This window comes from Palaemon carinicauda, chromosome 11 (assembly GCF_036898095.1).
Source record: "Palaemon carinicauda isolate YSFRI2023 chromosome 11, ASM3689809v2, whole genome shotgun sequence".
Taxonomy (NCBI): Eukaryota; Metazoa; Arthropoda; class Malacostraca; order Decapoda; family Palaemonidae; genus Palaemon; species Palaemon carinicauda.
Window position 1 is genome coordinate 147,081,517 of NC_090735.1, and position 12,500 is coordinate 147,094,016.

The 12,500-nt window shown below is 34.7% G+C and overlaps 1 protein-coding gene across 4 annotated transcripts in view; it reads right to left on the minus strand.

The window, feature by feature from the left end:
* LOC137650291 (uncharacterized) overlaps positions 1-12,500 on the minus strand; it is a 13,935-nt gene that overhangs the window by 582 nt on the left and 853 nt on the right. Inside the window, exons 1-3 of one of the 4 annotated variants that reach the window (XM_068383615.1) lie at positions 5,595-5,691; positions 1,862-1,928; positions 1-1,219 (exon numbers count right to left, since the gene is read on the minus strand). The exon at positions 1-1,219 is cut by the window's left edge and continues 581 nt beyond it. In XM_068383615.1, the coding sequence (XP_068239716.1) occupies positions 1-1,219; positions 1,862-1,928; positions 5,595-5,597 (1,289 nt within the window). In that variant the 5' untranslated portion in view covers positions 5,598-5,691. Of the gene's footprint in view, positions 1,220-1,861; positions 1,929-5,594; positions 5,692-10,307; positions 12,169-12,500 lie in introns of those variants that run through there. The other 3 variants (XM_068383618.1, XM_068383617.1, XM_068383616.1) reach the window with 3 other exon arrangements.

Consider the following 12,500-nt stretch of genomic DNA (forward strand, 5'->3'; position numbering starts at 1 on the left):
TGAAGATTCCCGTCGAGTTGACTGAAGTGTTGCAACTCCTGTTCGAGTTCTCGGTTTTTGGCTTCGAGGCTGTTGATCTGTTGCTGATGACGATTGATTTCCTGGTTGCGTGATGCAATATGATTACGGAGATTCTGGATCTGACTATTACCATTAGCAATGAAATTCCTCTTTTCGTTGGCCAGCTGTTCTTCTCTTCGCTTAGCGTCTTTGTAGAACTTATTTCCAATGGTCCATCCGACGACTGGAACAAATCGGAACCACCTTCCAAACCTCCTCTTCTTCTTCACTCTCCTCATGTTATGGTTGATGCGAGCTTCAATTGCCTGGATGTCACGCTGAGCCTGAGCGATCTGAGCTTGCAGGGAAGCGATCTGGCTGTTTTCCTGGTTGATTCTTGATCTTAAGTTGTTGATGTTTTGCCGGTTGCTGTTGATTTCATTGTTGTTCTTTTGTTTCTCTTGCTGCAGCTTGGTGATTCCGTTTTGGGCGTTAGTGCGATGTCTCTTGAAGGCACCAGCATCCCTGATGAGATTTTCTCTAAAGGTGGTGATCTTAGTATTGGCAGTGTTGGCTTTGCTTTCAATATCCACAGCTCCTGTCTTCACAAACTCGAGATATTTCACTAATTCAGTTAATTCACGTCTTCCCTGAGCAATGTTGTGTTCTTTCATTGTGGTGTTGATTTCTTCTTCTTTGGATCTGATAGCATTTTCCAGATGTGTAATCACTGCCTGAACTTCAGTGGCCTTAATAGCCTCTCTAGCCTCTTTGATGTCTTTTTGCAAAGCAGCGATTCTTTCTTCCATGGCTGCTATGTCCTCGTGGTTTTCGAGAAGATTCTTAATGGTGGCCTGATTCTTAAGGAGTTCTTGTTTGAATTTAGGTTCAAAGCCCTGTGCAGCAACGACCACTTGCTTAAGAGAAGCAACAACGTTGTCCCCATTCCTCCAGGGGTGGCAGTGTCCTTGTGCTGTTGAAAGGTCGCCGTTGTACTGGCCAAGGATAGCTTTGAAACCATGGCGATCAGTGAAGGATGGCACGGCCACAGGACCTCTCGACTTGATGTTGCTGATGTACTTGTCGACAGCTTCCACTTGGGAACAAGTTTCCTTGGCAGTTTTAGCCAGGTTGTCCACAAGTTCTTTTTTGCATGTGTGTCCCTCCGAACGCTTTGCGCGTATTAAGAACGACTCTGTTGGTATGTGGCCCATGATGCCTGTAATAGAAGAAGGAAGGATTTTAATTTGATAGTAAATATGGTATTTGCAAAATATTTTCGTATGTAGTGTCATTTTACTTATACATATAATAGATATATATTATTTGTATTAAAGAATCAATGTTAAGGAAAATCAGAAAGTAGTCTTTTTATTTGTAAAATGATCTTTTTGAACTGAGGGAATAAGGAAAACACTAAAATTATCTAATAAAAAAGTTCCAATAAATCTAGTATAATTAGGCTAAACAGTCAAGTATTAATAATAAGAATTGAAGTGAAATGAACTTAGTCCATAATAAAAAGATATGCTTTTTATTTACGTCCTATTTCAAAACATTTACAATTCTCTTTGGATCAAAACAAAAACTAAGTTAATGATTTGCAGGATGTAGAAATGTTTTTGTTATGGATCTGTAAAATTAGAGGGAAAAAACATAAACTTTCAGGCTTGAGTGAGTTTACACGGTCAACGTGTAATATGAGAGAGAGAGAGAGAGAGAGAGAGAGAGAGAGAGAGAGAGAGAGAGAGAGAGAGAGAGAGAGAGAGAGATGGGAATATAATTTCGAGGAAGCGTTAAATCAGGGGAATAGTGTTATACAAAAGTAAAACATTCAATAACAAACATATGTAAAACTCACTGAAAGCAGATGTCATTTGCAGCAGGAGAAAAAGGGCAGCCCCAACCGCCTGCATTTTGATGCGCTTCTGTACGGAAAGAAAGAGACACATTAATATGAGTAAACACTCATTTCTAAAACACCGGATAGATTTAATTTCAGCGTCTGGAAAATCAGTGGGGTGTTTTGGATAAGCTTAACTAAGAATATTCCATTCCTTACTACTGTAGGTATTAACACTTGTTTTCCAAACTCAATGATAATCAACGTAAAAGAATATTGTTGGAACAAGTATATCACGGTATGAATATCTCAGTCACTTAACCCATTAAGGACGAGAATTATCTATTGGTTTTAAAAACACCATATTTACAGAAAATACTTTATTTTGGTCTACTATCAACATAAAATCATCACCATGAAAAAATTCCTTTCTTAAGTATGATTTATTTGATGGCAGCTTTTGCTGCCACTAGGCACTTGAATGAACAAAATCTTCCTATTCTAGACATAACATACAGTTTTTTTTAACAAACATAAGTATTTCAAGCATCCCTTTATCATACTTAGTAATTATCATTACTAATCATGCCTTTTATGAAAAGAACTGCAAATTCTATCTGAATTATAGTACATAAAAAATTCAATCATATAGCATATCTTACTGCCACTAGCCACTTTGAATGCACAAAATCTTTGTATTTGACATACAATATAATTTTACATTAAACCTAAGTATTTCAAACATAACTTTATTATCTCTAATAATTATCATCACTAATCTTGCCTGTTACAATAAAAACTCCAAATTCTTACTGATTCATAATATAAAAGAAAAAAAATACTTGAACATATTGCATGAGTTGCATATCCACACTATTCTATTTTTCTTGTACGAAGGTTATCCCTATATAGCTTCAAATGATTTCAGTCTGTTGTTCATTATGCACTACTGAGGTATTTTATGATAGGGCAATATGCATTTTGGATGAAGAGATACAGAACACATATTGCAAATGTATTGTGTGCGTCGAGAACATTCGCGGCATCTTGAGTAACGTTGGTCTCCTTCCTTGGTCCAGTGCTGCTCACCATTGTACAGCACAGAATCCTTTGTAATTCCAGAAGACAGTCTCTTAGGTCCAGGAGATGTACGAGGAGCACCATATTGCTTCATTATGGCAATTTCAAAATGCCAGATGAAGTCTATCAATGGGATTATATTTCCCAGTTTACGATAAAACATCCATGAATTGACAACTTGAGCATTGATGCTCCAAGAAAATATTTGTCAACACCATTTTCTTGAACGAATTCGTGTTCTATAGGCCGATATTTGTTGATCAAATATATCAACACCATCCATCTGTTAATTATACACCTGAATGGAATTGGGCATATCAACCTCAATATGCTTTTTCTCAAGTTTGCTCCATCGCCCTGTTTTTTGTACTTGAAGCATTCTTACTTTGAAGCCACAGCAGCTACCTTCCATTTTACTACTGATGTGCTACCAGTAAGTGCCTCTTCCATGTACCCACGATATTTTTTTCTTCTCCTTTTCCTTCTTTTCCATTAGTGGGGCACCATGAAGACGATCCTCACTTACTGTGCCAGTACCTCCTATTCCTCGATTTGCTAAATTTTCCAGCAATGGTTATGAGGTGAAGAGATTCTCAAACACTGCATGCTGGCCATCCTGTAAATTGATCTCATTAGACATCTCTAATACGACATTTGGACCTTAGCCCAGTCCTATATCAGGGATTTTAGTGTCAGACCCGCAATAGGGCTCACAATAGAGAAGAGATCCGTCTGAAGTACATGCAGCCCAAACTTTGAAACCAAATCTTACTGGTTCCCCTCTTATAAACTGCTTAGCCCGGTGTTTTCCATAATAAGGGATCATAATTTCATCTATGCTATGGAATTATTGCTGAAGCTGAAGATTGCAGACATTATTGACGTGCTGGAAAAGTGGACTTACCTGAAAATTTAGAAAGCCTAATAAAGATGAGGTTTTATTGGTCAATATATTTCAGTTCTTCAGTATATCACACAGAAGAGGAGAAATAAATCGACAAACATTATTTATGTGATAAGTCATCAAAACCATAATCTGAGTTTATAGTATAAAAAGAAACATAACTATTACCTTATAAAATCGGTCGTCTGTCATTTTCATGTTGTCAGCAAAATGAAGACTTCTAAGAATTTTATTAAATGTATCTCTCCTAATGCTTTCAGAAACCCAGTAATTGAATACATCAGGAGTTTCAGACTAGTACATTCTTCGGTAGGGAAGTTTGTTGTAGCCAGAAAGTATACGAATAGAAAGAAAAATCTTCACATTTTGTGGCGTGATGTGGTCTTTAGAGAGCGACTTTTGTTCTCCATATGTTGTGCTCTGATGATAAAGTTCTTCAATCCATTGTTTAGTCCAGAAAAGATTTATGCAGTCGACATGGTTATTTACTTTTTCTTTCAATTTGTCAATTGCAACGTCTGTGGCGAGAATCCTTCTGGGCAAATGATCAGGATTGCATGCAACTTCATCATCTGAAGCATCCGAGTCTTGGTCACTGTCTCCATCCGTATCCTCAGAGGGGGGGGGGAGATTTACAGAAACATCTACTTCTTTATTGTCATGTTTATCCAGAAGGTCATAGATTCCATTCAAAGTAAGTGTGCAGAGAAGATATATATATATATATATATATATATATATATATATATATATATATATATATATATATATATATATATATATATATATATAGATAAAGATATATATATATATATATAGATAGATAGATAGATAGATATATATATATATATATATATATATATATATATATATATATATATATATATATATATATATATATATATATATATATATATATATATATATATATATATATATATATATATATATATATATATATATATATATATATATATGTGTGTGTGTGTGTGTGTGTGTGTGTGTGTATGTGTGTGTGTGTTTACCTGCGTATAGACCTATATATCGACATTCACATAGATGTACTATCATTTTTGTAGGAACACTAATGTTACGTTTGCAAGATAAAACATCCGTGAGGATGAAAAATTGCATCAGTTTTTCTTATAAAACTCCTGTGAAGCTGAGTAGCAAACAAAGAATTGAGTTCATTCAACGTTAATTTCTTCTCTCAGTCATGAAACTACGAACTGAATATACTCTAATAATATTTTGACCACTATTTTAAAAATAAATGAACTCTATATAAGAAAACGGAAAAAAATGATTACGTTATAGCCTAGCGGCAGCAAAAGCTGCCATTAAAAATGCTTTTCTCAGTGATGGCCTTGAAAAAAATTGCAGAGATATTTTATGGATAAAACACAAAAAAGGAACCTCTAGATCACAGAAACACAGCAATAATGTTTTGAAATCATTGTAAATTTCATATAGAAAATACCTTTCTTTACAACTAAATGTAGTCCTCTTTTCACCCATCTTAACTTATTCACAATCTAAGCTCAACTGACAGCATTAGGTAAGTTGTAGGGTAATGTGGCCTGGTCAGCAGCAAGAATGAACTTGTTTCAATATGCTCACAATGTAAGATAAGGCTGTAAGACATACAGACGATTCTGGACACTTCAGAATATAGTGGCAGCTTTTGCTGCCGCTAGGCTGTAATGGGTTAATCCTTTTTTTCTTTTAATAGTTTGATGATCTGTCACCAGATGGCAGTCTACATACCATTGCTAAGGATGAAAGCGAGCCTTTGTTGATCTGTCAGTGCTTGTCTTCTCTCTCTTCGCTCGTGTTGCTGCTGCTCGAGGGAGACTGATGCACAGTGCCTCCTCGGTCGTCCTTATATACCAACTGAGGGGAAAGGCCCAAGTGCCGCCCAACGGTCCGAATGGGAGATACCCAACACACGAGTTTAACGATGCACTCATTCAGGGAACTCTGTTGACAACGGGATTTTAGGTCGTAATTGTTTTGCGCAGTTTTGTGGGAGCGGGAATTTCTTTATTTATTTTGATCACGTTCTTAAGGTAATAGTAACGAAAATAGATTGATAATTTACAGTAATTCAGGTTCAGAGTTAATTGTTTCCGTAATTGTCATGTTTTATTTTATTTCAATGAACCAGAGATTGAAAACTTAAAGTACTATTCTAAATTACACAATGTGATATTGTGTTAATCACTATTAAATGGTCCTCTATTTTGAAGATAGAAAATAGACGTAGATAGTTTATGCAAACGAACGTACAAATTATTTCAAATACCAATATACCAAATTATTCATGTGTAGTAACATAAACTATTTTAATAATGCTTATAACGAAAGTGATGCAAGATCCTTATATAATAATAGTAATAATAATAATAATAATAATAATAATAATAATAATAATAATATAGGTGATACATAACACAATGAAATTTTCAACAAGTGAGGTTGATTGTTCTTATAATTCGCAATAATCCAAATACAGTAGATGCTGTAAAAATTCAATTTCTCCAACTGGTCACATTCATAAAAATTAAAAGGAAACTAATACCGGAACCTGTAGAAATTATTTCACATGATGCAATCAGACACTGTGTCAATCACGGTAAAAGGAGATTTTCTTTTATTGTCCTCAAAAAAAAAAAGGAAAAAAAATGCAACAAAGATTTGGGAATCAGGTTTCCCCTTATACTTTGATGAATATGAATGGTGCTTTGATAATACCAATAAAGATGAAAATTTTATTAGAAAATAATAAAATATTAATAAATAGTAATGAAGACAATAAGGATATTGAAAAAATAACGCCATATTTCCAAAATAAGAACGGTGAACCTTATTGTTATGACTCAGGTTATTATTATAATTTATTATTATCCTGGATTATCACGATATACTTTTAATATCTTATAGATAAGTAAAACAACTGTGCAATGACAATTTCACTAGTTGAGATTAATTGTTTTTCTATTTCAGACTCAGGTCAGTGAAGTAAAGACTACTGAAATAAATCCCTTATCCTTCAATAGTGAAGTTCACATTCAATCTAATAACCCCATCTCCTCATCAGATCAACATTAGGTCTATCATTGAATAAACTGTAAAGAGAACGTTGGTGATGTGTGGTCTAAAAAGGTGTTCGTTTCAAGTTCCTCAAAACATCTTCAATAAAAGGGTGAAGCCAATGTTAGGATATGTATGATTAAGGCTGACTATAGTCAATTCTTTTTAGTGAGCAGATTTTCACCGACTCGCAAGGGTGCCCTTTTAGATCGGAAAAGTTTCCTGATCGCGGATTCTGTAGACAAGATAATTCTAAACAATCAGATAGCAGGAAACTTTTCCGAGCTGAAAGGGTACCGCTGCGAGTCAGTGCAAATGCGCCTCATTAAAAAAATTGAGTATAGTTTTTTATGAAGCATGTCTAAAACTAGATCGCACTATGCTTACATGTCTGTTGTATACATCTATGGGTTAATTACAGTTAAAGTTAGACAAGTTCCAATTGCTTTTGCGAAAGTTTGGGATAAGTAAATGCAAATATGGGAGGATTGTGGAGAGTTTGCTATTAGCTGAGGACGCAGTTTCAGTTGGTGACAGTGGAAGGAAGCAGCAGAGACTGAGAAAAGATTGTGAAAAATTCTATTTTTTACTCAAAGGAAAAGTTGATATTAGAAAAGAGGGAAAATTAGAAAATGGATGCCAGGATAGATTGGGGAAGAAAGGAGGAGATTGACTTGAATAGACATTGGTAATTCATTAAAAGAGACGATGATAACGGGAGATAAGAAGCATGTGATATAGATAACTTTATTTATGTATATATCTTAAGGAAAACTATTTTACCACCAAAATAATTTTCCAACTTCTTAATAAATTATTAAATGACAAGTTTGCTCAGATTTAAAAAATACCCACAGTTACTAAACTGAAATGCTATGCGAATTTCCCTATTTTCGTGATTAATTCTTCAGACAAAAATATGCGAAAATTATGCAATGACATGTTCCAGCGGTTGATGTTGAATTAATTCCTATGAATCCTCTCATAATTGGCTTGCCTTTTTCATTTCAAAGATCGATTGAATTCTTTTATGTTATCTGGTGTAATGTATAGATATATTAGCCCAAAGTGTAACTCTGGGACTTGCACATGATCTAGCAAGGAATCGCTGAATGCAAGAATTGATTCCCATAGAGGTGTGAGCTTTCGAAAAGGTTGCAGAATATCTATCTCAGAACAATTAAATATTCGCAATTATGCTAAAATATGTCAACTTAATAGTGAGTGCAAGGGTTTTAGCATTCTAAGGCAACTATCAAATTATCATATATAAACAGAGAGAGAGAGAGAGAGAGAGAGAGAGAGAGAGAGAGAGAGAGAGAGAGAGAGAGAGAGAGAGAGAGAGAGAGAGAGAGAGAGAGATCGTTTGGAGTACAAGATCTCCAACCGACATTCGCGGGAATTGAATTGCTTCTTTATCATTTAGTCTAAAACGGTGTAAAGTTTAATGGGTTTTATAAGACGATCATCATTTGTGATGAAAAGAACTGCATTGAAATGTTTCAATTTTTAGAATGGCAATGCAAAGTTTTTTCTTTACTGATGATAGAAATGAAGTAATACAATTATTTCTTATTGTTATTACTATTATCATCATTACTGTTATCAAAATTATCATTATAAATCATGATATAATCATATAAATTTCATGTTCATTGTTTTCAAATGTACAGGCATTCACAGGAAAGAGATAAGGTCATTGTTTTCCTTAAGAGCGTAGCATCAGAACAAAAGACTCAAATGAAATAACAAAACTAGAAAGACGAAAATAATTTTTCAACATTAGTAAGTAAAATGAAATATTAATCTGCCCTTTAGTATGCGCTTACTATGCATTTGAGAGCTTTTCTTTTTAGCGTTTAGCTGACGGTAAATATCTGCAATGGATATCAGTGAAGCTGGTTGCCTTATGTGACGTAAAAAACTGATGCTCCTCGCCATCCTTTACATGATGCTATTTAGATGCATCCAGAATCAAGAATGGGGAAGAGGCTTCAATTATAAATCAGTTTTAGCAATCAAAAGATGAATGTAGCAATCACTGATTTGCTGTTATTTGGAGCCACCACACTTTTACAATACATGACTTAATATTTTACTCTCATATATATATATATATATATATATATATATATATATATATATATACATATATATATATATATATATATATATATATATATATATATATATATATATATGTGTGTGTGTGTGTGTGTGTATGGTTGTGTGTCTGTGTGTGTGCTTAAGTATGTGCACACATTGTACGTGAGTAATTCATCATGCATATTTAATATATGAGTCTTGAATGTTATCCTTTTATATCTATCATTTTAGTTATTTATGGCTTTAAATTTCATATAATAACGATAGAAAAAGTAACGTTGAAGAAGTTGTTACATTCTGTACGCACATAATCGCGCAAGCACACAGTTACCGAGGGCGTTTATTAAATTTGCTTCTTGAAGTAGAGCCAAGAGGAAATCTTTCGTCTGAATCAACGTCAGGAAAAGATGATCAATCTCTTTTGTAATATAAGGATCCAACGGCTTCTGACATCCAGGTAGGAATGAATTCCCGTAATGACAGAACGAAACAAGTGAAGATTTTTGCAATAGTACAAATAACACCTCAGATATCTACAAAGCCTTATAAGCAATGTCTAAGTTTCTGGCAGTTGGAATAAATAATACTTTGAATTAAAGATTTGTAATGCCTATCTAATATTCAGATTAATCATCCACGAAAGGCAAATCATGCATCAGGAGAACTAAGAAACATTGGCTAATCGGCGAGATATCATCTTCGCTGGGCTATTCAGTCTCAGATTGCTGCTTGCACCTGTTCCTGACCTGTTTCAGGTACCTATTTAGACTGGCAATAACATATATAAGTTCTATATTCTGTACCGCTTTATTTTACAAAAGAATGATTCTGTCACTAGCAAAGGCCAAAAATAGAAAATGACATATGATTAAGGAAGAGACCTTCGTTACTCTTATGAACCTACAGTTTATGAGTAATGACATTTTGTTGACTAGCTCAAAATTCATCCAATATTCAACTTATAAAAATACGAGATAATTTGTATTGGAAACTCAAAAACTTATCATTTTCTTAAAGGAAAAACCATTTTGAATTTGTCAATGTTTTTCGAATCGTTTATTAGAAACTCCTTTCAAAGATTTTTTCATAATTCTAATTAAGAGTAACTTTAGGAATACGAATCAAATATAGCTTACATAAAAATATATTTATTTCTAAAAAAAATTTCAGACAATCTTAGCAAATATTACGCTTCTAACTTCTAAGAAAAAAAAGACAAAAAAAAAAGAAAAAAGAAAACCGAAAGGAAATTGTATAGATCAGACTTCTATTTATAAATTAAATTTGTCAAGGATAAATATACAGTTATGTATATATATTTATCCATAAAGTTTTCGTTGCATTCAGGTAGGTACAAAAAACATAATTCACTTATCACAAAAAACATCAAGGAAATATTTTCAATGTTCAGTATGAATTCAACCCTAATTATTGCACATTATGATAATAGACTATTACTTCTATGCATATCAGGTTTGAAAAGATACGGTGATACAAAAATACATAAAGTATGACGTGGAAGATATATTTCCATAGGAAATAGGCCATTTTGAAATACAATGAAAAAATTGTACTATTTTCATGTACTTAATAAAACCATAAACATAATTTCCCCTTTTTACCTAAACTTCACAAAGAAAGAACGTCTAAACTAATCTCGATAAGTTGTACTGTTAATTACATTTACCCACTAAAACGATTTTACTGCTTGCACTTTCCCACTTGCATTTGATGTCGTTAATTTCGTTATAGATGAAGTACTTCATATTTCTAATTTCCGCTTCGGTTTTGGCTTCCTTGGCTTGTGCAATGGCCTTTGCTAAGCTTTGTTCAATGGAGTCGAAGGTGTCTTTGATCTTGCCGACTCCACTGACAGCATTTGCAATGGATGGTAAGATGGCGTTGACCTCACCTTCCAGGCTGTGAAGATTTCCGTCGAGCTGACTGAAGTGTTGCAACTCCTGTTCGAGTTCTCGGTTTTTGGCTTCGAGGCTGTTGATCTGTTGCTGATGACGATTGATTTCCTGGTTGCGTGATGCAATATGATTGCGGAGATTCTGGATCTGACTATTACCATTAGCAATGAAATTTCTCTTTTCATTGGCCAGCTGTTCTTCTCTTCGCTTAGCGTCTTTGTAGAACTTATTTCCAATGGTCCATCCGACGACTGGGACAAATCGGAACCACCTTCCAAACCTCCTCTTCTTCTTCACTCTCCTCATGTTATGGTTGATGCGAGCTTCAATTGCCTGGATGTCACGCTGAGCCTGAGCGATCTGAGCTTGGAGGGAAGCGATCTGGCTGTTTTCCTGATTGATTCTTGATTTTAAGTTGTTGATGTTTTGCCGGTTGCTGTTGATTTCATTGTTGTTGTTTTGTTTCTCTTGCTGCAACTTAGTGATTCCGTTTTGGGCGTTGGTGCGATGTCTCTTGAAGGCACCAGCATCCCTGATGAGATTTTCTCTAAATGTGGTGATCTTAGTATTGGCAGCGTTAGCTTTGCTTTCAATATCTACAGCTCCTGTCTTCACAAACTCGAGATATTTCACTAATTCAGCTAATTCACGTCTTCCCTGAGCAATGTTGTGTTCTTTCATTGTGGTGTTGATTTCTTCTTCTTTGGATCTGATAGCATTTTCCAGATGTGTAATCACTGCCTGAACTTCAGTGGCCTTAATAGCCTCTCTAGCCTCTTTGATGTCTTTTTGCAAAGCAGTGACTCTTTCTTCCATGGCTGCTATGTCCTCGTGGTTTTCGAGAAGATTCTTAATGGTGGCCTGATTCTTAAGGAGTTCTTCTTTGAATTTAGGTTCAAAGCCCTGTGCAGCAACGACCACTTGCTTAAGAGAAGCAACAACGTTGTCCCCATTCCTCCAGGGGTGGCAGTGTCCTTGTGCTGTTGAAAGGTCGCCGTTGTACTGGCCAAGGATAGCTTTGAAACCATGGCGATCAGTGAAGGATGGCACGGCCACAGGGCCTCTCGACTTGATGTTGCTGATGTACTTGTCGACAGCTTCCACTTGGGAACAAGTTTCTTTGGCAGTTTTAGCCAGGTTGTCCACAAGTTCGTGTTTGCATGTGTGTCCCTCCGAACGCTTTGCACGTATTAAGAAGGACTCCGTTGGAATGTGGCCCATGATGCCTGCGATAAAAAAGGAAGAATTATAATTTGATTGTAAATAGGGTGTTAGTATATAATGATTTTTATCTATAAAGAGAATAGAGATATATCATGTGTTTAAAGATATTGCTCAAGGAAACTAGAAAGTAATCTCTCTATTTGTAAAATGTCTTTTTTTTTAACTGAAAAAAATGCCAAATACTAAAAATCTATAACATAAAAGTAAAGTTTTTCTCAGGGAAGTAAATACTCAAGTAATAATAATAATAAGAATTGAAGGGAAATTAACTTAGTTCACAATAAAAAGTATGTTTTCTATTCACATCCTATTTTCTAAAATTTAGAACTATCTT